At 46.2% G+C, this 24,624-nt stretch overlaps 1 protein-coding gene across 2 annotated transcripts in view; it reads left to right on the top strand.

Moving 5' to 3' along the window:
• Nucleotides 1-24,624, top strand: part of LOC144773609 (transient receptor potential cation channel subfamily M member 2-like) — a 1,291,174-nt gene that overhangs the window by 342,814 nt on the left and 923,736 nt on the right. For both annotated transcript variants that reach the window (XM_078658751.1, XM_078658750.1), the window contains exon 12: nucleotides 11,675-12,016. In XM_078658751.1, the coding sequence (XP_078514877.1) occupies nucleotides 11,675-12,016 (342 nt within the window). The remainder of the gene's footprint in view (nucleotides 1-11,674; nucleotides 12,017-24,624) is intronic.

Genomic DNA, 24,624 nt, shown 5'->3' with positions numbered 1-24,624 from the left:
TCACTGGGGAGAGCAGCTAGCAGGTCCTGCTGGATCCTTGCTATTTTGGTAGAAAAAAAAGTTGACAGCTCTTCACACCAATGCGCCGAGGGTACGAGAGAAGCAGCCTCAGCGACAGGTGCAACAAAGCTTTTAACAATGGCAAAGATCTCCCTGCCATTGTTATCTGCCTTGGCAATTCGCCCCGCATAATAGTTCCCCTTAGCCACCTTGATTGCAGCATAGTAGTCTTTTTGGGCAAATCGTAGGGCAGATTTGGCCTCCGGGCTATATGCACGTCTCCACACGCGTTCGAGTTTTTTGCACCCCAGTTTCATTTCCCTCAGGTCAGGGGAAAACCAGGGTTGAGAGGGAGCGCGTCTAGCTCTGGCTAGCGTGGTTTGCTTAGTGGAGGCAGCAGCCGCCTGCCGTATCCACTCATTAAACCCGCCAACCGCATCTTCCAAAATTATCCCCGAGTTTGGACGGGTTTTTTGCAATGCCTGTCTAAACAGAGGTAGATTAATTTTTTGGGAATAACAGGTAAGAGGTGGAGGGCTAGGCTCTTCCATCTCCCACATAAATCTAACCAATGAATGGTCGGACCAGGTTGTTTTTTCAATGGCCACCGATTGAATAGGGAAATTGGAACACACCAGATCAAGCAGATGGCCGCCCGAATGCGTCGGGACGGTCACCCATTGCTTTAGCTGAGCGAGCTCAAGGATTTCACCTAGCCTGCGTGCATCAGGAGAGTCAGGAGTATCCATATGAATATTGAGGTCGCCAACCAAAAGAAACTTAGGAAAACCCAGGACCCGCGGCACAATGTATTCTTCCAAGGAGTCTAAAAAATGAGTGGCCTGGCCTGGGGGCCTGTAAATTAAAGAACCACCCAAGGTAAAATGGGGGGAAGTCACAATAGAGAAGTGAAAGACCTCACCTCCTGCACCCTCAACCGGGGGCTCAGAGGTAAGACTCCACCCCTCCTTAAAAATAACTGCAAGTCCGCCTCCTCTGCCTGAGGGACGGTCAACTCTGGCGATCTTGAACCCCCTGGGGACAGCCAATTCCACAGAGGGAGCGGAGGAGCTGGTCATCCACGTCTCCGTGAGGAACAGCAACTCCAACTGACCGTCCACCAAAAGCTCAAAGATCTCAGCTGTGTGCTTCACCGCCGACCTGGCATTTATCAGACCCGCCCTAATGTTAGTGATCGTATCGTTACGATTTAAGCGTAGGGGGGGGAATGGTTGAGGAGAGAAACCACAGGTAAGGCAGGTATCCAGAGCACATTCAGGACCCGCACGTATGCACGGCAAACCCTTAGCGGGGGGTGCGAGTTTCAGGAGATCATAGCGCGAGTACTTGCGTGTCCCTAGTAGTGCCCTCCCCGGGGATTGACAAGCAGACTGGCAGGCCCTGGGCCCGTCCGAGGCACGGACGGGCACAGACGGGCCCTCCTTTGGCGCTCCTTCGGCGCGCAGACGGCGCGCCCGCTGCGCGCGACCGCTGCGCGTCCTAGGAGGCATCTTTATTTGATACACAAGCCCCTCCCCGAGCTGGAGCGCTAACTCCGGTCCAGTAGGGGTCCGGGACTACCAAGATGGCGTCCGACCTGTCCCTCCACACAATCGGCACAGACAAGCCGCGGTGGACCGGGGAGCAGGGGGATCAAGCAACAGCAGTTAGGTAAGTTTAAAAAAGCAAACAGTTGATATCAGCACTCCACAATTATTAAATCAATTGGGTCAAGATCGTTCTTTAAAAATATTAAAAAACGACGTTTAAAAGCGCCTGCTGCATTCGTTCAGTACAGAGAAGGAGGGCAGAAGAGATTCAACTCGCAGTCTGCACGCCTTGTTTGTTTTCCCCAAGCGCTGTCACAAGGCGCTGCCACCACCTCGCTCAAACGCCCAGAACTGACTGAACAGGTCCTATTTGATACACAAGCCCCTCCCCGAGCTGGAGCGCTAACTCCGGTCCAGTAGGGGTCCGGGACTACCAAGATGGCGCCCGACCTGTCCCTCCACACAATCGGCACAGACAAGCCGCGGTGGACCGGGGAGCAGGGGGATCAAGCAACAGCAGTTAGGTAAGTTTAAAAAAGCAAACAGTTGATATCAGCACTCCACAATTATTAAATCAATTGGGTCAAGATCGTTCTTTAAAAATATTAAAAAACGACGTTTAAAAGCGCCTGCTGCATTCGTTCAGTACAGAGAAGGAGGGCAGAAGAGATTCAACTCGCAGTCTGCACGCCTTGTTTGTTTTCCCCAAGCGCTGTCACAAGGCGCTGCCACCACCTCGCTCAAACTGTTGCACTCACTGGAGTGGTAATGGTAAACGTTTCCCTCCTGCTATCCTATGGTAAAAATATTGTATATTTTTATTAATATTACGTTAGTATATATATATACATGTTTAAAAAAATTAAATTGTATTTTTTTATAACTTAAATTAATTATTTAATCATTTTAAGGTTATTTATGTATTTTTAAGTATGTTTTAGTTAATTATATTATTTCATTAATTTTAAATTACTTTTAAGACATTTAAAAAAAATCGATATTTTGACTCACTATATTTATTTAACGATATTTTTGATTCGATATTTTTATACTTACCTGTTTGTAGATAGAAATTCGATATTATGTCAGTGATCCCTCGGGGGGCCCCCTTTGACTCAAAGGTAAGACGGGGTGGGACTTATCCGTCCTGCCCATGATTACAACTGCAACTCAATACCACCAATGAAGAATGTACCTCAGTTGTAACTAAGCGCACAGCCCACACACAGGCAGAAATGCGATGAGGGGTCCCCTAAAAGCACCAAACATCACAGGCTAAGGGGTCTGTTCTGTACCAAGCGTCACCACTCCAACAGAACTAACCGCCGCAGCGGCACCTTAAAAGTCCAGCAGCTAACATGCCCCACAGACCCCGGAACAGCTCAATAGCACTACAAAGCTTGGCCCAGAGTACCACAGCCAGCGGTGATAGGAGAATGTCATTCAATCCGCCTCCAAATCCATAGTCCAAGAGCAGAAGGCCTGCAGCTTACTTTCAAGAGAAGGCCTATAGAAGGATCCAGAATGCACAAAAAAAGCATGTACTCCAGGACCCCCCTCAGTGGCCTGCACACCTCATGCCAGTTGACACCATCTTTATAATTCCACCAATGTTAGCAGTTGCCTCGCCGTTCTATCAGAGCCTCACCCTTTATCTTTAAGTCTCCACCACAGTCTGAGGATCTCACAGGCGCAGCTCGCACCCTTAATTCAGCCCTTCTTCCGACAGGGCCGGTAGCAGCAGCATGGGGAGCCCACAGCACGATCCCTTCTCGCCGGATGTCACCAGCAGGCCTAGTGTTCCCCCTTCAGCCTCCGCACCGCTCCCAGGCCCCGCGCCAGCCACAGCGAGCAGGACACAGCCTCAGCCAGCGGCCCGATCCCGCCTCCGTGGCCCGTACTGCAGGAAGACCACAGCCCCCGCCTACCGCCGACAGGCGCCAGCTCTTCAGGGAGATCTTCTCAGGAGACGCCGGGCAGTTGAGAGGCGCCGCCGGAGATCGCAGCCGTCAGTGCTCCACACCGGTCACCCCGCAGGATCGCAGTCCGCGCCTCACTGCTAATAGCCTCCGACAGCCGTCCTGACGGTCACAACTGGACACCCTGCAGCCGCCTCACTGTGCAGCCCCTCAGATGCAACAGGGGTCACGCAGGATGATGAATCGGGCCCCCGGTCCAGTCAGCATACGAGCGGCCTACCATGCTACCACTGCCGCCATTCGCCGCAACATCGCATCAGGGCATGGCAGTCCACTTCACTGTTTCAGCTTTAACTCGATCTCCACTGCCACCAATCAATACAGCAAGTAAGTGGGAAATCATCCAGTTTCATAGCATGCTCGACTATGTCGTGATGCAGCAGATATTTGTCGGATTATGTCCCAGTCAGGCAGAGCCTCACATCAGTGCGGCCATCTTGCTGTGTGCCCTCTCACTCTGCACCAACACTTAATTGTTAGCACCAGCACGTGTCTGCCACAAGGTGTTGCTGTCTGGCTAACATAGAGGTGACCAGAGCAGCATTTGATTATTAATTCAATATACATAAAAAAAATTACCTGCTGCCCAAGCCTCTCAATACTTTGGGGCCTGAAATAGTCAGAATTGCCACACTTGTAGGAGTGTGATGGTTAGTAGTTGTGATCGTACTGCCATTGGCAGAATGGGAGGGGCAATGTGTGGTCCAGTGGTCTCCGGATGAGAGAAAAGCAAGTTTTGGTAGTGGTGTTTTCCAAATGGGAAAGGAACCGCACTATCACTTATTAATTAGTTTGAAAAAAGTCAAATAGGCTATTCATATATTCGAACACCTTTAGTTGAGGCGGAGTGCTATGTAGACCACTGTCACCCACTACAAAGAGTGACTATTACCAATCCAAAGCATCAGTAAGACAGAGTATGCACAATAGGGTCACGGGAAGCACAATCCTAGGCAAATGTAAAACAAGTAATATGTAATTACAAAAGTTGGGACAAACAGTTCGAGTCCAATTGAAATATTCAAAGAAACTTCTTTTCCAGAATAGGTACGAAACCAACTATAGTCCATGTATGTTCATTTTTCCATTTTATTCACAAGGCTTCATAAAAAAGAATCAACAAGAGCAGCCAAAACGTGTTTCGTCGGTACATCCAATCCGTACCATGACTTTTTCAAGGCTGACAGATAAGAGCGTGGTAAATCGTGGCCACTCTTTAGTATAAATATAAAAATCTGGTCTTAGCCTATATCATATAGGTGATGAATACTGTGCGATAGTCGCCAATGTAAGAATTCGAAAAGTACAAGCTATGTATTTCATCCAGGGGGACAGTCTCAACCCCAATGTACGGGTCGTCCCCAGTAAATACACAGCACCGGCCAAAGTTCAAGGGTGTATGATTGGTTGCAAAGCAGAAGGGTAATTGTAGGCTCCGTTAATGTTATCAAATCCACATGATAACGCAGCAGAAACAACAGAGTTTGCTGGAAAGCCGGTATAATTGGTTGCGAAGCAAAAGAGAGGTTGTAAGCTTAGTTAATGTTTACAGGTCCGCATGATAACGCGACAAAACCCCAACTTTTGTAATTACATATTACTAGTTTTAAATTTGCTTAGGATTGTGCTTCCCGTCTCCGGATGAGAGCCTGGGCACTTATTATTTTTAACAAATTAGGAACTGGGTAGCAAGGAGATACATATCAATGTATGTAACAATGACACAGTACTCAAACTAAAAGTAAAGTGGACATAAATGCTGCATGATACACACAGTATATGAACGTTGAAGCCTAAATAATGCACAAAGTGCTTTGGTGTAAACTTTCATGTTGTAAAATCTCATAAAAATAGGATCTCTGCTTTTGGTGTTGAAAAAATTGCAAAAAAAGTGTTGCAAAAATGCCACAAAATTCCCATATTTGTGCAGCTAAATTTGCTAATCCATGTCACAATATCCTAGGGGGTCTGACCAGTTTTTTTTTATTTAATAAAAAAATGGGTGGGGGCAAACCCAAAATGGGCATCCCACGGCCTTATCTCCCAAGAAATTAGGCACAGCCTTCTGTTCCGCCGGGGGGGCAGATGGGGCATTAGCTCCCGAACTGCGCCGCCTACCCTTGCACTTGGCCCACCCATACAAGTGAGGTACCATTTTTATCGGGAGACCTGGGGGAACCCTGGGTGGTAGGACATCTTGTGTTATCCCTGTGATCTCACATCGTTCCCCACATAGAAATGTGGGAAAATATATTTTTGTTGAGCTAAATTTGAGGTGTGCAGGGGATTCTGGGTAAAAAAACATTGGGGGAGCCACGCAAACCACACCTCCCTGGATTCCCCCGGGTGTAAAGTTTTCATAAATGCCAGGGTTTGGTACGGTTCCCTAGATGGCCGCCAAGCCTGGGACCAACAGCGCAGGTGACTTCCTTGCAAAACCATGTCTTTTTGTGATCGATCATTTTTAAGCTTCCATAGTAAATTTTAAGCAATTTCCCATCGCAGGCACTAGATCTATCCGCGTAAGTGAGGTACCAATGTTATTGGGAGACCTGGCAGAATGATGGGTGATTGGAACTGTGTGGCTCCCTGCAGATTCCAGAACTTTCCATCACAGAAATGTGAGGCACATGTGTTTATTTGACAAAGTTTGAGGTTTGCAAGGGATTCTGGGTAACAGAACCTGGTGGGAGCCACACAAGTCACCCTATCCTGGATTCCCCTGGGTGTCTAGTTTTAAAAAATGTACAGGTTTTCTAGGTGTCCCTAGGTGCCGGCTGAGCTAGTGCCCAAAGTTCACAGCTAGGCACATTGTGAAAAAAGGGTGAGTTTTCAGTGGAAAAATGTGATGTGTCCATGTTGCGTTTTGGGCCGTTTTCTGTCGCGGCACTAGGCCTACCCACAAGTGAAGTACCGTTTTTAACAGGAGATTTAGAGGAACACGGAATGGTAGAACAAGTGTTATTACCAGTTGTCTTTATATGCATTTCTCCCTTCCAAATGTAAGACGGTGTGTAAAAAGGAGACCTTTTAAAAAATGCCCCCTAATTCACATGCGAGATTGGCTACCCAATAAATTCAGAGATGTGCACATAAGCATGGCTTCTAAACGCCATATCTTGTTCCCATTTTGGAAATACATAGGTTTACTCAATACCTATTTTTCACACTTTATATTTTACCAAATGAATTGCTGTATACCAGTTACGCAATGAAAAACCATTGCAAGGTGCAGCTCAGTTATTGGCTCTGCATACCTCGGTTTCTTGGTGAAACTACAAGCCCGATATATCCCTGCAATCATAAGGGTCATATGGAGATAAAGATATGTTGCTTTTAAACATCTAGCACAGTTAGAAGTTACAGGTGAAAATGTAGGCACTAAAGGCTTTTTTTCAACTCCATTTAAATATTTATTTCAACTGCTACTTTCTATAGGAAACCTTGCCCCTTGCACAAATGACCCCTTTCTGAATTCAGATGTTTGTCTTCTTTTCAGAAATGTATAGCTTTATGGGATCCATTATTGATTTCACACCCATTTCTAGCACTAACTGGAAGGAGGTTGAAAGCACAAAAAGGTAGAAAAATAGACTGTGGCCCAGCAAAGTGCCAAAACTGTGGAGAAAATTTAGGGTTTCTGACAAAGGTCTGTCTGTTCCTGAAAGCTAGGAAGATGGGGATTTTAGCACCACAAACACTTTTGTTAATACCATTTGCAGGGAAAAACAGATTTTTTTCCCCAAAACAAAATGTACCTGTATTTTGCCTAATTTCTTGGTCCCCTCCAAGGGAATGCACAAACTCTGGGTTCCTCAGAATGTTGGAAGAAGAGGACACAAATGTGCTGTGGAAACCTTATTTCAACAAAAAGGTATAGGGCCCTAAGCGTAAATTACCCCAAATAGCCAAAAAAGGACGTGGGGCGTCTGGCAACAAAGGGGTTAATTTCGTTTTTTTAACTAGACATTCTTTTTTTATAACTATACTTTATATACCATTTTAAAATGTAAAAATCCCAGATGTACTTAATGTAAAATATATAATGTTTTTGTAAATCTAATTAAATCAGTTTTGATCAATTATTTTTGGGATCAGCAGGACCTCTGAAGGTTTGAAAACATAGATGGGACTAGTACTCTATGGTTTTTAATTCCAATCACGTGATCAGAATGAATCTGTGAATTCAAATCTGCAGATTAGTTGAAAATTCAAAAAAATATTTTAAATATGTACATCCCTGTGTTTTTAATGAATGACATCAGTGTGAGCATATTTACAAGTATATATCTGGCACACTATATCCATTTCTCAAGAAAATTACTAATTTTGCGGGTTTTGTTAATCTGCTAATCTACACACTGGATTAGTGTATTCGCTCGATGATACACCCAAACCGTGCCTTTCGACTGGGTACATTAGGACCCAATCCATGTACAATGAAGACCACACCCCAAAACAGTGAACTCTCTAAAACGAGGATTGAGTACCAATGGTGCTCTGCTTTCATACAATGGCTGAAGCTTCATATTCTGTCCAGGATGAACATCCAGAACCTGTTAAGGATGAGGAGGAAGATACACCACCTCCAAGAAAACAAAGTGATGTCTTGAAGCATTTTGCAATATCTTCAGGTGAAAGAAGTTTACAGATAAATATGGTGTAGAAGAAGGTGGAGGATTGTGCCCTCAGTCTCTCAAAGGTGGTCCAAAAAGAAATTTCAAGCGTTCTTTAGTGGTTTTGCGTGTGTTTTTTATTTATTGTTGCATATGTAAAAGAACAGCCGTCACGTGTTTTGCCCTGGTGGCCTAATGGCCATGGGCTTTTTCAAGGCAGGAATCAAGTCTGTAGTCAGTTGAAATTTTCGTAATTGTCTAACAGGCCGGTGTTTAGATTTCTGCGGTCCTCGAGTAAAACAGATAAATATGGGCATTGTAATATTTGCTGCAAGCAGTTATCCAGGGGGCACTGCAAAGAAGTATTCTCATGGGACAAGTTCCATGTGGACGCACTTAAAAGCAATTCATGAACTCTTGCCCTGGGTACCCTTAGTGCCATCTATATAAGGCGTGATAAGGGCTTGCCCATTGGGTGTACCAATTCAACTGTTACAGTTTAAGGTAAGACACTGGCACTGGGACCTGGTTAACAAATCCCAGTGCACTTTCAGAGCTATAAACATTTGGCCCCATTCACAAAGGTAAACTTAGACATTTGCTCTAGACTTAGACCAAACGTCTACGTTTACGACTTCGGGAATTCACAAAGGGCATTTACGAGTATTCTATTTATATCCGCACTCAGGGCGTAGATGAGTGCGGACATAAATATATACTACTCATAAATGCCCTTTGTGAATTCCCAAAGTCGTAAACTTAGACGTTTGGTCAAAGTTTAGACCAAACGTCTAAGTTTACCTTTGTGAATTGGGCCCAGCACCTAGAGCAAAAAGTAAAGTGACCATGACAAAAAGAGCACTTTCTAACATGCTCCCCTGCCAGATGAAAGATGATGAACACTAACCTCCCTCATGGTAGTTCTCATTGTCTAAGTGGAAAAACCTGGAAAGGCCATCTGCATTGGCATGATCTGTCCCTGGTCTGTGTTCCACTACAAAGTCCATCCCCTGTAGGGAAATGGACTATCTCAATAACTTGGGTTCTGTCCTCTCATCTGCATCAGCCACCCGAGAGGCCTGTGGTCCGTTTGAACTGAAGTGAATGCCAAACAAGTAGGGTATTAGCTTTTTCAGGGACCAAACCACAGCAAGGGCTTCCCTCTCAATGGCACTCCAACGTGGCTCTTGGGGTAGGAGTTGCCTACTAATATAGGCAACTGGTTGATCCTGGCCCTCATTGTTGGTATGTGACAATCCTGCTGCAATCCCATGTTCAGAAGCATCTGTTTGAACAATGAAGTGATTCCCATAATCAGGTGCTTTTAAGACATGTGCTGAGCACATGTCTGTTTTCAGGGGGTCAACGACATTTTGACAGACTGCCGTCCAAACGACTTTATTCGCCGGTTTCTTTTTAGATTAAATCAGTGAGAGGGGCCACAATGGTTCCATACCCCCCTCACAAACCTCCTTTAGTAGCCAGCCAGGCCGAAGAATGCCCTAAACTGGGTCTGTCTTTTGGAGCCTCCCAGTCCAGAATAGTCTCCATCTTGGGATGGAGAGGTCTTACCTGGCCTCCACCTACAAGGTGGCCCAGGTACACTACAGTACTCTGCTCAGTCTGGCACTAGCTTGCCTTGATTGTGAGGCCTGCTTGGTGCTGAGCCTGAAGAACTTCTGAGGTAGACCAGGTGATCCACCCAGGTGGAGCTAAAGACAGCAAAAACGTCCGGATAAGCTACACTAAGTTCATCCAGGCCTGACCACTCGATTCACCAACCTCTGAAAAGTGCAGATGCATTCTTTAATCGAAAGGGCATCACTTTAAATTGAAAGTGGTCCTCTGGGGTAAAGAATAAAGATTTCTCCTTTGTTCCTTGGGTCAAGCCAATCTCCCAGTACCCTGACGTCCAGTTGAAGGTGCTGAGAAATTTGGCTGTTCTCAGCTTTTCAATAAGCTCATCCGATATTGGGATGGGGTGGGCATCAATCTTTGTGATTGCATTTAAACCTCTGTAATCCATGCAAAACCCTCATCTCTATTTTGGCATCCTTTTGGTGAGGTGTGCAAAGTAGAACCACTAGGCTGGCCGTGGGACTGGCAGAGGGTTCATGTATCCCAAGCCCTAGCATCTTGGTAATGGTAACCTCAGCTTTGTTGCTGGCCTTGACTTGGTCAGACAGTCTGTATATCTTATTCTTGAGAGGGAGGCGGTTACTAGTGTCCACATCATGGGTATCATACCGTCTGTCCAGGGGTCAAGGAGAAGTGATCTATACACTGGCTGAGGATATTCCTGCAGTCAGTCTGCTGCGGTGCAGTGAGCGTGCCCTTTTGATTAAAGAATGCATCTGCACCCTTCATTGTACCATCTTGAGGGTTTGTTGATAACAACTCAGGGAAAGGTTCAGTCTCCTTCTCGCGTCCCTCGTCATTGACTATCAGCATGGCCATGTCGGCTCTATTTTGGTGTGATTTTAGGCAGTTTACGTGGCGTACTCTCAAGGGACTCCTAGGGGTGTTAAGTTAATCAAGTACGTGATCTCCCCTTTCCTTTCCACAATGAGATAGGACCCAGTCCACTTGTCCTTGGTCCCCATGTTCTGTGTTATTTAAAGCTGTTCTGAGCAGGTGGTGTTGGCTCTGCTTATGATGCTGGTGTTATGTTCCCACTGAAACTCTGAGGCTACTTCTTAGCTTTGAAACTCTGATATCCTGTCTGTGCAGAAGAATCCTTATTATTGCATTGGGCTAAGGAGAAGCCTCTTGTGCTTCCAACTCTGTTATAGTATTTTGTGTGTGTGTGTCTTTGCATGTGTGCATGTGCGCACTTGCACTGCTTTGTATAATGGCCAATGTTTTGTCTCTCTAGTCCTCCACTAGTGTGTTTGTTATATTGTAGCTTTGTGTACAGAACTGGGCCAAGTTTAATCAGACCTGCTTCATGAGTGGCCGCACTGGCCTTCTGGTCAGATGGCAAACCTTGGACATCACAGTTCTTTCTTTATTGAGCATAAATGAACCCCTGGCTCAAGAGACGTTAGATTTGTGGATTCTGTAGTTTACAATCCCACGTGCGGTATCTGTGTGTGTATTGTGGTCTCTGCCTGCTTTGGGACATTGATGGAACTTTACTGATAGCTTCTCCGGACTTTACAAGTCTGAAACCGCAAATGACTCATTTTGCATTGGGTTCTTTAGATTTGTTCACATTTTTACATTGGAGAACTGTCTTTAAATGTGAAGTGTGTGTCCTTCAACTCAGAAAGAGTGAACGCACAACGTTCAGTCTTGTGGGCAATGGCTTCACCTACTGTAATAGCCAAATGATATTATTTGACCAGTAATGTTGTTTGTGCTTTGTATAATGTTCCCTTCCCCATGACCTGGCTCCCAGTTACCGCCTAACCACATTTTCCTCATGTAGTCCCAGCTCTTCCAATTTGCAGAGTGTACCTCTCTCAATCAATAAATACAGTCACAAGTGCCACCCCGATGATTAACGCATTATCTTTCACCTTTACAGCCTGAAGACCTGTATCCAGCGCTTACTCTTGCTTTGACTGAAAACAAGCCACAATTCGTGCAGCTTTTCCTGGATCAAGGTGTCTGCCTGCAGGATTATGTGACAGAGAAAACTCTGCTCCAGCTGTATAATGAAATAGATCCAACCTCCCTCTTCTATCAGAAAATCAAGAATGCAATACTGAGTCAGGATGGTCTCAAACTCGGCGACGTGGCACGAGCTCTGCAAAATCTGCTGGGAAAGTCGACCACACCCCTTTACCCCAAAACGGAACCACAGTCTGTCAACATCACAACACAGCCCACAAGGGAACCACAGTCTGCTGTCAACATCACAACACAGGTAAATCACCATTCTCCACAAAGGAACCACAGGGGGACTTGTCAGTTGTCAACATGACATCCCAGATGGATTACCTATTCAGCAGATACATTGGTAATGTCATCACGTGGCACCCTAAAATACATTTTGCAATTGATGAATGAGGCTTCTAAATACTCTGTGATATGGGATTCTGCTTGCCTCCAAGACATATATAGAAGGTCTACACAGTTGCACTTTAGTGTTAAACAAATATTAAGTAAGGGTTCAAATTGGGGCTTCAGAAAATGCCCCAAATTTCTTCCAATATTCTATAATATCTAAGTCAGTTAGGAATACCAAGGAAATAAAAAATGGTCCCAAGTCTCCTTAGTATCATTGCTCATGTATTGACTCTTTATAATTGACTTTAAACTTGAAAAATGATATCCATATCTGTTACATATTGTGTATAACATAATTTTTTTTTGCCCATGACTAAGCCAACCCATGCTGTTTGCGTGAAGGCCTCGCTTCATCAGGGAATAGATACCTTGATAATGGATTATTTTGTGCATTACATACGCGATGATTAACAAAGTAGCAAAAGTATGAATGCATATTCTTGATATGATAATTATGAGCTTCAAAACAATTGCATTAATGAATTAGTAGTATGATTCTCTAATGGCGTTATCATGAATAAGCTCATTGTCTGATAACCCCAGGTGCCCAACCAGGTCTATCTAAAGATTACTATACTTACTACATAATTACTGAACGGATTTAACACTTACATATTCAAAACCATTCTATAATATATAATCCATAAACGGCATCCCAGTGTTTTTGTTAAATACCTAAGGTGGTTCCAGCTACACTGCATTTTGCCATTCAGGTCTGAGATCTCGTATTGGCAAGAGCTTGTAGTGATATCAAACATAAGGGGGAGACAGATGGACAGATAGGCTTGTCCTCCTATCAATACGTATCAAAAGCAAAAGGAGCCAATCCGTTTTCTACAAACTAACCCTCCAAAAGTTGAAGAAAACTCTTGTTTTCTAATACAATCCTCACCCACCAGGCCTCACTTCGTGGCATGCTTCATCACCGGGTCCTTCCCGTTCTGCTGCAGACCTGGGCATGCTGCGACCTACAAATTACCCGGGAGCACTTATAGATGTATTTATATGGTGTAGAATGATGACAAAATAGAGTGGGGGGTGCACTTTTATATGGAAAGAAAACCTTACCTGCCTAGTAAGTACATTTTTATTATGCTTGATTAATTAAAACTGTTGCATATAATACATAAACAATAAAATCAGAGATTGTATTAAATGTAAAAATTACAAGGTTAAAATAGCTACTTTGTAATATCCTTAAAAAATAATTTGTTTTGAAAATGACGTTACCGATTGACTCATAAATGCTTAGATCCCTAATGTAGTTAATGCTCAGTCTGTTAAGTCAGTTTGGTTAGGGTTATCTGTTGGAACTGATAAAAGCTCCTGCGTGGCAAGTTAAGTCTTCCGATTGTACCTGCTTGTAGTGTCACAATACCAGTTAAGAAACCTCTATGTAGCAATACAAGGCTGGGTCTAGGAGAGTAAAGGCCATATACGGATCTAATTCGTAACAATGAAAGATTGATTTTTCAGCCTTTGTTCAGTTAGGTTGAAGAATTTGATAAGACTGCAGCTTAGCTGTACTAAAGTTGGATCAAAGCACAGCATCACCGCATGTCTACAGGACCTGACTCTATGCTGGTTAAAGAGTGGTTTCAGCAAAGATTTTCGTATGTCCTTTAGATTCTTGCAGTTACATATAATATGAATAAGATTCTCCGTACCGCAGGTGCACAGGCGGCAAAGCTGGTCACATCCTCTTTCCTAAGGCGGTAAGAATAGATTTATTAAGCCAACCCCAACCGTCTTAGGAATTTTTCCTCTGTGGCAATCTTTGTTCCTTAAGATAGGGTTGAGGATTAAAGACATCATAATTATTGAGCACAGCTCAGCCATGCGCACATTTGGACAATGCATGCTTGGCCTCTATAGATATCATCTTGCTGTCTTTGTTACTAATTGTTTAAAAGCCGAGTGACCCATTGAGATGTTCCAGGCGTCTGTCAAGCCTAGAGTTATGATGGATTCCTGAAGGTACATGTTGGCTGGCAATTTCCCAGTACGGAGAAGCTCTACCCAGAGATGGTTATTCAAAGACCTTATTTCAGCAGCTCTGATTTTATGCCAACTTTTTAGCAAGGCTCCTTTTCTTTCTACCGCCTGTTTTTGAAGGCCAAATTCCAGCCTTTTTTGGGCCGGTGAAGAATATTTAGGAAGATGGAAAATCGCTCGGTAGGGGGATACCATTATACTGTCGAGAGTTGCAGCGTCTCTCCCAGCCAAAGATTTACTTCCGTATGTGATTGTAGGTTGCAGTTTGGATAGCAGGACTTTAAAAAATGGGTCAAGGGTTAGGTCCGGCAGCTTATTCTTTAGGGGCTTCAGCGCTAAATAAGTCATGACTCACTTCCTTCGCAAAGTTTCCAGCTGCGAATTGAAGGAGTTGTTATGGTCTAACAGCACGCCCAGATACTTGTAGCCTGTTACTTGGTCTAGGCGTTTGCCAGCCAGATACCAGCTAGGGTTTGCCCTCTTGTGGTGGTTTACTGCCATGGTTTTGGTTTTTTGGAAGTTTATTTTTAGGACATTCCGTTGCAAGAATTTGTGAGTCGCATCTAGGAGGCGCTGAAGTCCGATGGGGGTGCGGCTAATCTAGACTAAATCATCAGCATATAACCGATTTGTCAGTGCCATGCCACCTAGTTTCGATGCATGAGAGGAGCAACTATCCAGCTCCACAGGCAAATCCACAAGGAAAAGGCTAAATAACAGAGGGGCCAAAACGCATCCTTGCTTTGGGCCCTTTGTTTTGGAAATTCTGCTTGAAAGATGCTTCCCAGCGCCTAACTTAATTCTTACCCACGTGTTGGTGTGCAATTGAATGAGCTGGTCTAAGAGCGGTACAGCTTATCCCAGAGCTTGATGCGGTGAATGTGGTCAAATGTGCTTGTCAGTAGTTTATAGGCAGAGGCAATATCAGGGAAATGGTTATTATCTGGCCAGGTTTCTGTAATGAAGGCTAGGTCTGGTTTTTTGTCCGATACAATGTCCCAGATCTCGAGACAGCGTTTGGGCAACGACCTTGAGTTAAAATAAAATACAGTTCAGTTGAAGCCCAATCAGGTTATCATCTTCTCTGGGGTGCTGCTCTGTCGCTGCCCGGCTACCCCACTTGCAATTGAGGCATGAGAACGGGTCCTCTGTGCCCCCCTTGGAGACATCTTAGCACAGAGTACCTCCTTATGTATCCGGGGCTTGGCTAACTCAAGCGTCTCCCCAGAGTATTGGTAGTGGCTACTGGATTCTAGCAGAGGAAGAGCACGGTTCTTGTCCCCTTTGTTAAAATAAAGGTTTGAGTCGGGGACAATCGATATTTGCCCGGCGGTATTGCCTCTGTGACCCTCGAATTATTTAATAAATGAAGAGGCAGGCGCTGGAGACTGGAAAGCAGGAAACAAGGTTTTTTTTATTCTCTCCGGAGGAGAACACAGCAAAACGGACAGCAGGTATCGTTCTGAGGTGCTCTAACTTATGTTTGAGGCCTGGCCCCTTATATACAGTGTTTGCGGTTTTTATTACAGTTTACACACTCATGATAAAGCTTTGATGTACGGAAAGGCATTCCCGGAAACCCCCCTCCGGGCCCGTTCCCACACATATTTACAGTAGAGGTCCTCATCCTGGTCACAACAGGTGATGAGCATCGCGCAGCTGGATATTCCGTCAATTCATGGAATGCGGGGTTCGATCGGATCTCATGGGGTGGGGGCTTTGATCAACCAGGGGATCCCTTGATGGGGGAAGCTTTCTATTGCACGGGGAGGGGCAAGGAACAGTATCGGCAGAGCTGGGTGTCGGCCTGGGAACGAGGAAGACAAACGGGCACACGGGGAAAAAGGGGGTTTGCATCTAAGGGCCGGGGATCATGAAAGGGAAGAAGGGAGGTGTCGCGCTGGGAACAGGATGAGGGCCTGGGGCAGAGCAGCGCTGAAGAGGGGTTTATGATTCAAGGCAGGTGCAAGCAGGGGGGTTGGTCAGCGTGCGGGCTTGGTGAGGGTGAAGGGCTATGTCGGGGGCCAGCGGCATGCAAGAGGGTTCGTTCTGATCAGGGCATCTTAAAATGGCGGGTGCGCACGACAAAAGTGTGGCATCAGGGGAAGAGGCAAGATGGCGCAGATAATGTTCACCAAACCGTACTAGTTTTCAACAGTCCTCCCTTTAACATATTCAAGACATCTTGCTGGTTCATTTTCTACTCGGTTCTATTGTGGTGGGCATGAGAAAGAAGACGGTAGGAACCCTGGATGAAAGAGTTGTAAACAATACATTTTGAGATTTCTAGTTTTTAGGAGGCGGACCTATTTGATAAACTTTGATAAACTTGTTTAGCAGGAAAGTCATAGTAATGCAATGCAGAGCAGTGAGTACATTTCATAAGGCGAACTGATGGATTGTTACATAATCAATACAATGTTGGCTGGGAGAGAAACGAGACGTGGCAGAAATGATCGGGAATGTTCGAGGTTTAGTAAGCTTTCAGCAATTCTTCGTCTTCCGTTGGCACTGTGGAGCACCGGCGGTGGAGCTACGAGTCCAGCTCTATTCTAAGTTCCGTGTTGCAGGGCACGACCCTTTCCTCGCGTTTCTGGTCAGAAAAAGGGTCTTTCTCGCCCGGTGTCCTTTGGGATCAATAGTCAAAAGTTCAGGTGGAAGAAGAGTGTACAAAATAGTCCATAGGGTAGGTCGGAGAAAAAAGGGGGATGGAGCAAGGCCAAATCAGGAACAAACTAGGGGAACGAGAGACTTCAGATAGGCGGGCTCATGACCGAGTCTAGAGAGCGGGGACCTTTCGGCACACATTCGAACATAGAGCGGGGGCACCAGGTTAGCCCTTTCTTCTCACTTTGTTGGAGGTAGTGCCTCGTCCTGTAGCTCTGTTCTGTCTCGGTCTCGCCTTGGCCCATGTCACAGACGTTCCACAGTCCGTAGTCAGGCCACGTGCTCCCACATCCGGTCCTTCTTTCCTCCAACAGCCGTACCCTTGAAGGAGTTTGAAAAGACAGTTTTTAGAGATTTGGTAGAGGAAAGTAACCACATAAGTCTATTTCTCTCCCAGCTCAAGGCAAATGAAGATAGGAACGTTCGCTATACATATAAATGATCGATGGTGGACCTGCTGAGTTTACTATGGCTTTCCTTCACAACTGTTTAATATAGTCACGACAGGTCATCTGATGGGGGCCCACCTCTGTAATGTAAGCCGGGCAATGCTAAAAAAGGTGGTGTGAGCTAACCGCATGGTACTAATAGGCTTCTCGCTGAGGGACGAACATAGGCTAAACCTTCAATGCCTTCTGCCCTTTAACTAAACATTTTCACTTTCGACAAGGCTCAGTGTAATGGTTTTCTTTGCTCCGGTCTAATCTTTAACTTTGCAAAACATCATTCTGGTCCCTATGCAGCCTCTCGCGGCCAGATTACTATATTAGAGAAGACAGGGGTCTCATCGGAAGACACCTAGGTACATAGAAAACGTTGATGGGGGGGGGGGCAACTGAACGCAATACTGGGAGCGTCCTGAGAAGATGGGGGGTTTCGGTTACCTTTATGGTTTTGGGTATCGCGACAATTTGGGACGGGGAGGGGCGCGTTATCTGAGGCACTTTTATTCCATAGTAGTAGCCGCTGACATGTAGTTCCCTCATTTCGGGTCAGATTTAGGGAACCTCAGTCAGCTTACCTGTCCTTTCCTTTTTGACCAATTCTCGATTTCATCAAAACATTTCCGGAAAGGAGAGGTGGTGACACAGTATTAGGGTGATTTTATTAAAGACAAGTTTTGAGCAAATACCGGCGGTATTTGAAGCCAATTGGGTGGTGTGCTAGGGGTGGCAGTCTGTCAATTTCGGGGCTAATCGCTCGGAAGAGTGGGAGTGTGAAAGAGAGAGAGTGAGAGAGTGAGAGAGTGAGAGAGTGAGAGAGTGAGAGAGTGAGAGAGAGTGAGAGAGAGTGAGAGAGAGTGAGAGAGTGTGAGAGAGAGTGAGAGAGAGTGAGAGAGAGTGAGAGAGAGTGAGAGAGAGTGAGAGAGAGTGAGAGAGAGTGAGAGAGAGTGAGAGAGAGTGAGAGAGAGTGAGAGAGAGTGAGAGAGAGTGAGAGAGAGTGAGAGAGAGTGAGAGAGAGTGAGAGAGAGTGAGAGAGAGTGAGAGAGAGTGAGAGAGAGTGAGAGAGAGTGAGAGAGAGTGTGTGAGAGTGTGAGTGAGAGTGTGAGTGAGAGAGTGTGAGAGAGAGTGTGAGAGGGAGTGTGAGAGGGAGTGTGAGAGGGAGTGTGAGAGGGAGTGTGAGAGAGAGTGTGAGAGAGAGTGTGAGTGAGAGTGTGAGTGAGAGTGTGAGAGAGAGTGTGAGAGAGAGTGTGAGAGGGAGTGTGAGAGGGAGTGTGAGAGGGAGTGTGTGAGAGAGTGCAACGGCAGGCTAAATAGTACACGTGCGACAGAGAGAGTGGCAGTGTATTTAAGGAAGGCTATTTAGTGCATTACACAGTAAAGGACATTCACGGGTCTGCGTTAGAATCTTGAAATCATGCAGTTTGAGCATTAGACAGGGTAGAGGGGACATGCTTCGAGAAAAAGGAAAAAAGAAAAGGGAAGTACCATTGTGTCGCACTTTCTTGCATTCTCGGTCCTTCGACCCGTTGAGTCAATGCTTCAGTCACACATGCACATTCTCTCATAGTTATGATTCATCTGTGACATAGGTTCATTCGCGCAGCCTGGGTTAAGAGTGATCACTTTTCATCAGATCATACTAGTTCTACAGGTTTGTTTGCTACGTGAGTAGTTTGCAGGCATGCTTAGGTGCCACCTTGCAGCGCTGGTCTGTTTCGTGTATTAGACATGGCAAGGCTTCAGATCTTCGCCATACCTTGGTTGCGGCCCCTGATGTACCCTGTAGAGGGAGGGAAAAAGAGGGGAGGGGAGGGGGACAACATTCGCGCACATCCAATACATGGATTCGAAAGTCCTTTACTTACCTCATACTCGTCTTTCCTCCTCGGGGTAGAATTCCCGGGGGTATCGTTTCTGGAGTCGGGGGGGGGGGGGGGGTGGGCAGTGTGTCCTTATAGGTCGTGTGTGGGGAAACGTGAAAAGGGAACCAGAGGTGTCTAGTGCGAGGTATCTAGTCGAAAGATGTATCTCACTATCGGGATCCTTAAACCTCCTTCAGCGCTGTGACGTTCTAAGGTTCTTCGGTTCTTGGGTCAGCTCTGTTCCCTAATACCTTTGAACGTCGTACTTTATAACATTTACATCGTTTTATTTTACCCTTCTTTTACATTCCCTCATTTATACCGTTAGTTTTACCCATCCTTGGAAGTCGAGGTCTTCCTCCATGCGAGAGTTCATGAGTCAGTCGCGTACTTTGAAGGCAGAGCGTCGTGTTGTCGATCCGATCCGTCCTCCAGGGCTGGGCAGCCATCTTCTTAATAACCTTAAAGAGAGAGCATAGTAGGGTGCACAGAAAACAACTCTCCCGCCCATCCCACATTTTAAATAAAGCAAGCAATACCCGTTCATCATTTTGAAAAAAAGGACCTTTATTTTTGCGAGATCATAGTATGTGGATTCATAAGGGTGCAGTTGTATTTGGCCGGGCACGGCAATGGCTAAAGTGCGTACAGTGGGGGGTGTTTGGCAGCAATAAAAAACATCTGAAAGTTTTAGCAATTCATTTGTAGCAAACCAGAACGTCTATCAGTTGGCCGGGGGGTTCGGGGGCGTTTATTTCATAATTTAGAAGCATAGTCATACTAGTTGCAATCAGATTTCCTATATGCGTACCGTGCGCGTGCATCATAAGCGAGGATATACATCGGCTATAAAAATATAATACATTGTACATTTATAATCATCATTTTTAACGCGATCCTTTTACATGTTCCTCGAGTGAGCTCTCCGTTCTTCTCGTCAAGTGTACAAAAGGGTCATATATGTATCAGAACATTAAGTTTGTATAGTGAAAAGGGACACCACGAGGTGTTCGTAAGTTCCTATTGATACCGGCGCCATTTTGGGCGGGGCCGGGTTAGTCCGGAAGTAGCATCAGGGAAAAATGTTTCCTACAACCGGCAGTTGGACCAGAGTCCTTTTTGGCAGTTCTAGAATTCATGCTAACAGAAGGAGTGGCAATGTCATGTTTATTTCGTTGGCGATCAAGGCAGTTGCCCCTTACCGGAGGCCTGCAGTGGCCGAGGGCTCCTTCGGGGACCTTTGTAGAATCTTCAAGGCTGCGGAGATGTTGTCGGAGGTGGGGGCTCGTGCTCCGGTGGGCGAGCCACCGAGTTATATTGCTGGTCAAAGTTACTCTAGCGGCCGAGGCCCGCCTTCCAGCGGACCCAGACGCCATTTTGGGGCCCTACAGGGGCCACTCTCGTCGAGTTTGCAAGAGTGGAAGAGATCCTTCGGAGTGAAAGGAAGAGGGCTCTGTTTTGTGAAAGCGGGACATTCGGCTGGGGTGCAGCTGTGATGCCCCCGCCTGGGGGGGCGAGGGAGACTCGTTCGCGCCGTCTCCTTCTTCCGGTGCACCCCATGCTGCTCTTTTTCATCGGCCCGCACGAAGGTCTCTCCCCATCCGGTGCTCCCCAAGTCGTGTGCTCAGTGCTGTGGGAGTATGGCCACCTGTGGCGCGCATTCGGCGCGGCACGAGTATCGGTGCAGTCATTGCAGGTTCGGTGTTCCGAAAATGTGGGCACCATTGCACGTTCGGTGCTGCGCAAGTATTGGGGCACCATCGCCTGGTTGGGGGTGTTCGGCGTTGGGCCGGGGGCTGGGAGACCTCCTATCCGTGGAGGTGGGAGAGGCTCGTCCGCGTCGCCTCTCCCTCCCAGCCCAACTTGGACAAATTGTTGCGGAGGTACGTGCAGGACATCCCGCCGTCCAGAGCTGCTGCGGCTGTTACGGAAGGGAAAAGAAAGAGGTCTCGTTCTTCTCGGGACATGTGGCGGGACTACCTGAGACTATCCAGGCCCGTTGCGGCTGGCCGAGGAGACATGTGGCGGGACTACCTGTAACTGCCCAGGCCGCTGGCCCCATCCTCTCCTCCGGCTCCCCAATACATTAAGATTTCCTGACCAAGAGTTGTCAGCAAGGCCCGCCTTATATGGGTTGCCGCCGGTTGGGCGTAGCCGTAACCCTACCCTGCTTTGGAAGGTTCCAGAAGGTGGGGGGGGCGAATGTTCTGTTGATTTTCAAGTTCTACAGTTTACCGTTCTTGTTTTTCTAGCGTTATTGTGTTTTTCTTTGCCTGTTATGTTAAAATAAAAGTTCGTGTTTATCAGTGGCTTACTGATTTCGTTTCCCATTTCTTTCTTTCCAGGTTGTTTTATGCTAAAATTTCTATTAACATAGTTTATGTAACATGGAAGCACGTGCAGGGGGATGACGCAGATTTACGTACACATAAACTCAGTCGGGCGGGGGTAATAGAAAAGTATGACACACAAGATCCAAAGACAAACATAAAACAGTGATTATTTGGCCAAAATTATCTTTTTTCCGTCTGTTAATTTAGAGCTAGGCTGGGTTCCCGTTTTTATATTGTCCGACCTAGGAAAACTCGAACATGTCGCTGAAATCGTTCTGGCGGAACCTGTGCCATCGGGCATAATCAAACGCGGTGGTTCTGTCTGGTCTGTCCGTGCGAGTCGGATTTTTCTTTGTCTCGCGCTTTTTCTCATTCTGCTGGCCTGTCATTCCTGTCGGCCCTTTGCCCTTACTCACGCTCAGTAAAGTCGGGCATTGGGCTTTCCAGTGTCCGACATATCTACAAAAAGCGCATTGGTCTTGCCCTAAGTCTGGCCGTCTTTTGCGTTGTGTCGGGGGATAACTTTTGGGTCGTGGTGTCCCGGGGTTGTCCTGTCGGTATATTTCTCTACCTGGTTTGTCCTCGTCTTTTCTCTGTCGTTGCATAGCCTCTCTGCGCCACATACCGAGACTGTCGAGCATAATAGGCGTTGTCTTATTATTGCGAAGGGCTATTTCCAACGTTTCTATTTTATCAAGGTCAAAGGATCCTGCCAGTGGCCACTGTTTGTCTTGACTTTCTTTGGTATACCTGTGCCACAATTTATTATAGGCTATGGTAACTAATCCATAGTTTATGAACATGTCCTTATTAGGGGTGCCTTCTAGTGGAGCTATATGGTCCACCTCTAATACACGGTCCGGGCTGAACCAATTATCAATCAGTGGGGAGAAGACAGACATGACGGCTCGTAACGAGGGACTAAAAAGTCAGCACTGCCTATCTTATCACTAGGTGCAAAGACTAGACAGAATATTCCTATTCTACGTTGTTTGCAGGCAGTGAATACCTCATGAACAAAAAGTAACAAATAACGAGGAACAATCAAACAATCAATAAATAAATAAGATAGAGTAAGATCAATGGGGAGAGTAAGTAGGGCGCAAAAGTCTGCGTCCTCTACCCTTTCACTATCCGCAAAGAGGAATCTGTTGTTTCCGGTTTGCAGACAGAGAATCTCCAGAAGACAATCTGCGAACAGTAGTTCGGGGTCAAAGAACCCAGTTAATCAGTGAGGGAGAGGGAGTCTCCCAAAAACCGTTAAGAAATAATAGTCAGTGGGGGGAAAAAAATAGGCGCGACGGTTACGTTACCTATCCTTCACTGTTTGCAAAAGAGAAGGAGCCTACTGTTTCTCCGTGTGCAGACAGTGAATCTCCAAATAGGTCAAACAAAGAGTAATACTAGTATATTTTTTTTAAACAATCAAGCAATCAATTATTTTCGCAATCCGTTGTGTTTACACGACCTTACCCGGACCGTATGGACAGTTTCTTGTCTTCCGAATCCAGCGCCCGTTCGTCCTCTTTTTCTCGTATTTCTCACGGCACTCCTAATGGTCCCCAGTCAGGACCGTAGATCACTCGAGAGAGGTCTGTTCGGAACTAGTGAAGTTCGGATGATCGGCTGCCAGACGAGGGTCTATTGGGCAAGAGCTCTCCCGATCGTTGCAGTTATTCACTCTGTCGTCGGGACCTCTCCCACTGGATCCACGAGTCGCCGATGGGCCCCACGCTTGGGACGCCAATTGTTAAAATAAAGGTTTGAGTCGGGGACAATCGATATTTGCCCGGCGGTATTGCCTCTGTGACCCTCAAATTATTTAATAAATGAAGAGGCAGGCGCTGGAGACTGGAAAGCAGGAAACAAGGTTTTTTTTATTCTCTCCGGAGGAGAACACAGCAAAACGGACAGCAGGTATCGTTCTGAGGTGCTCTAACTTATGTTTGAGGCCTGGCCCCTTATATACAGTGTTTGCGGTTTTTATTACAGTTTACACACTCATGATAAAGCTTTGATGTACGGAAAGGCATTCCCGGAAACCCCCCTCCGGGCCCGTTCCCACACATATTTACAGTAGAGGTCCTCATCCTGGTCACAACAGGTGATGAGCATCGCGCAGCTGGATATTCCGTCAATTCATGGAATGCGGGGTTCGATCGGATCTCATGGGGTGGGGGCTTTGATCAACCAGGGGATCCCTTGATGGGGGAAGCTTTCTATTGCACGGGGAGGGGCAAGGAACAGTATCGGCAGAGCTGGGTGTCGGCCTGGGAACGAGGAAGACAAACGGGCACACGGGGAAAAAGGGGGTTTGCATCTAAGGGCCGGGGATCATGAAAGGGAAGAAGGGAGGTGTCGCGCTGGGAACAGGATGAGGGCCTGGGGCAGAGCAGCGCTGAAGAGGGGTTTATGATTCAAGGCAGGTGCAAGCAGGGGGGTTGGTCAGCGTGCGGGCTTGGTGAGGGTGAAGGGCTATGTCAGGGGCCAGCGGCATGCAAGAGGGTTCGTTCTGATCAGGGCATCTTAAAATGGCGGGTGCGCACGACAAAAGTGTGGCATCAGGGGAAGAGGCAAGATGGCGCAGATAATGTTCACCAAACCGTACTAGTTTTCAACACCGTTCGGGCGCAGGCGGGCTTGCCCCATTTTTAAAGTCTCCAATGCTTGCCATCTAGACCGCGGACCCTCCCCCAACGCTACTACCGGTGACTTCTGGTATCACTGCTCCCCAGTCACTGTCTCGCGCCCTCCAAATCAAGATCAATGCGGGTAGGCAATTTTAAATACAAGTAGCCCGTCTTAAAAAGCCTCACGTGAGTCCGAATCAAATTCAAATTCAATTAGGCTTAAAAACTAAATAAAAATACTGTGCTGTCTCTCACACAGTTGGGAACAAGTAAATGCTTTTGAAGTTTGAATTCCCCAATCGGTGAATCATTACCTCTTTTTCTTATGTAGTTATTTTTGGTCTGTATTTCAAATCTCATGACAACTAATTGTTATAAATGTGGACATGTGGAACTAGACATGAACAACCCTGATATCATAGTTCTGAGGCCCGAGAAACAGACAACTAAAACCCCAAAAAATGGCCGTATGTTTTTTCACTTAAATTCGCCAATCTATTTTTTAACATGAAACTTCCAAAAATAAAATGGCTAA

The sequence above is a fragment of the Lissotriton helveticus genome, chromosome 8, assembly GCF_964261635.1.
Source record: "Lissotriton helveticus chromosome 8, aLisHel1.1, whole genome shotgun sequence".
In the NCBI taxonomy this organism is placed as follows: domain Eukaryota; kingdom Metazoa; phylum Chordata; class Amphibia; order Caudata; family Salamandridae; genus Lissotriton; species Lissotriton helveticus.
This window is presented reverse-complemented; position numbering and strand designations above follow the sequence as displayed.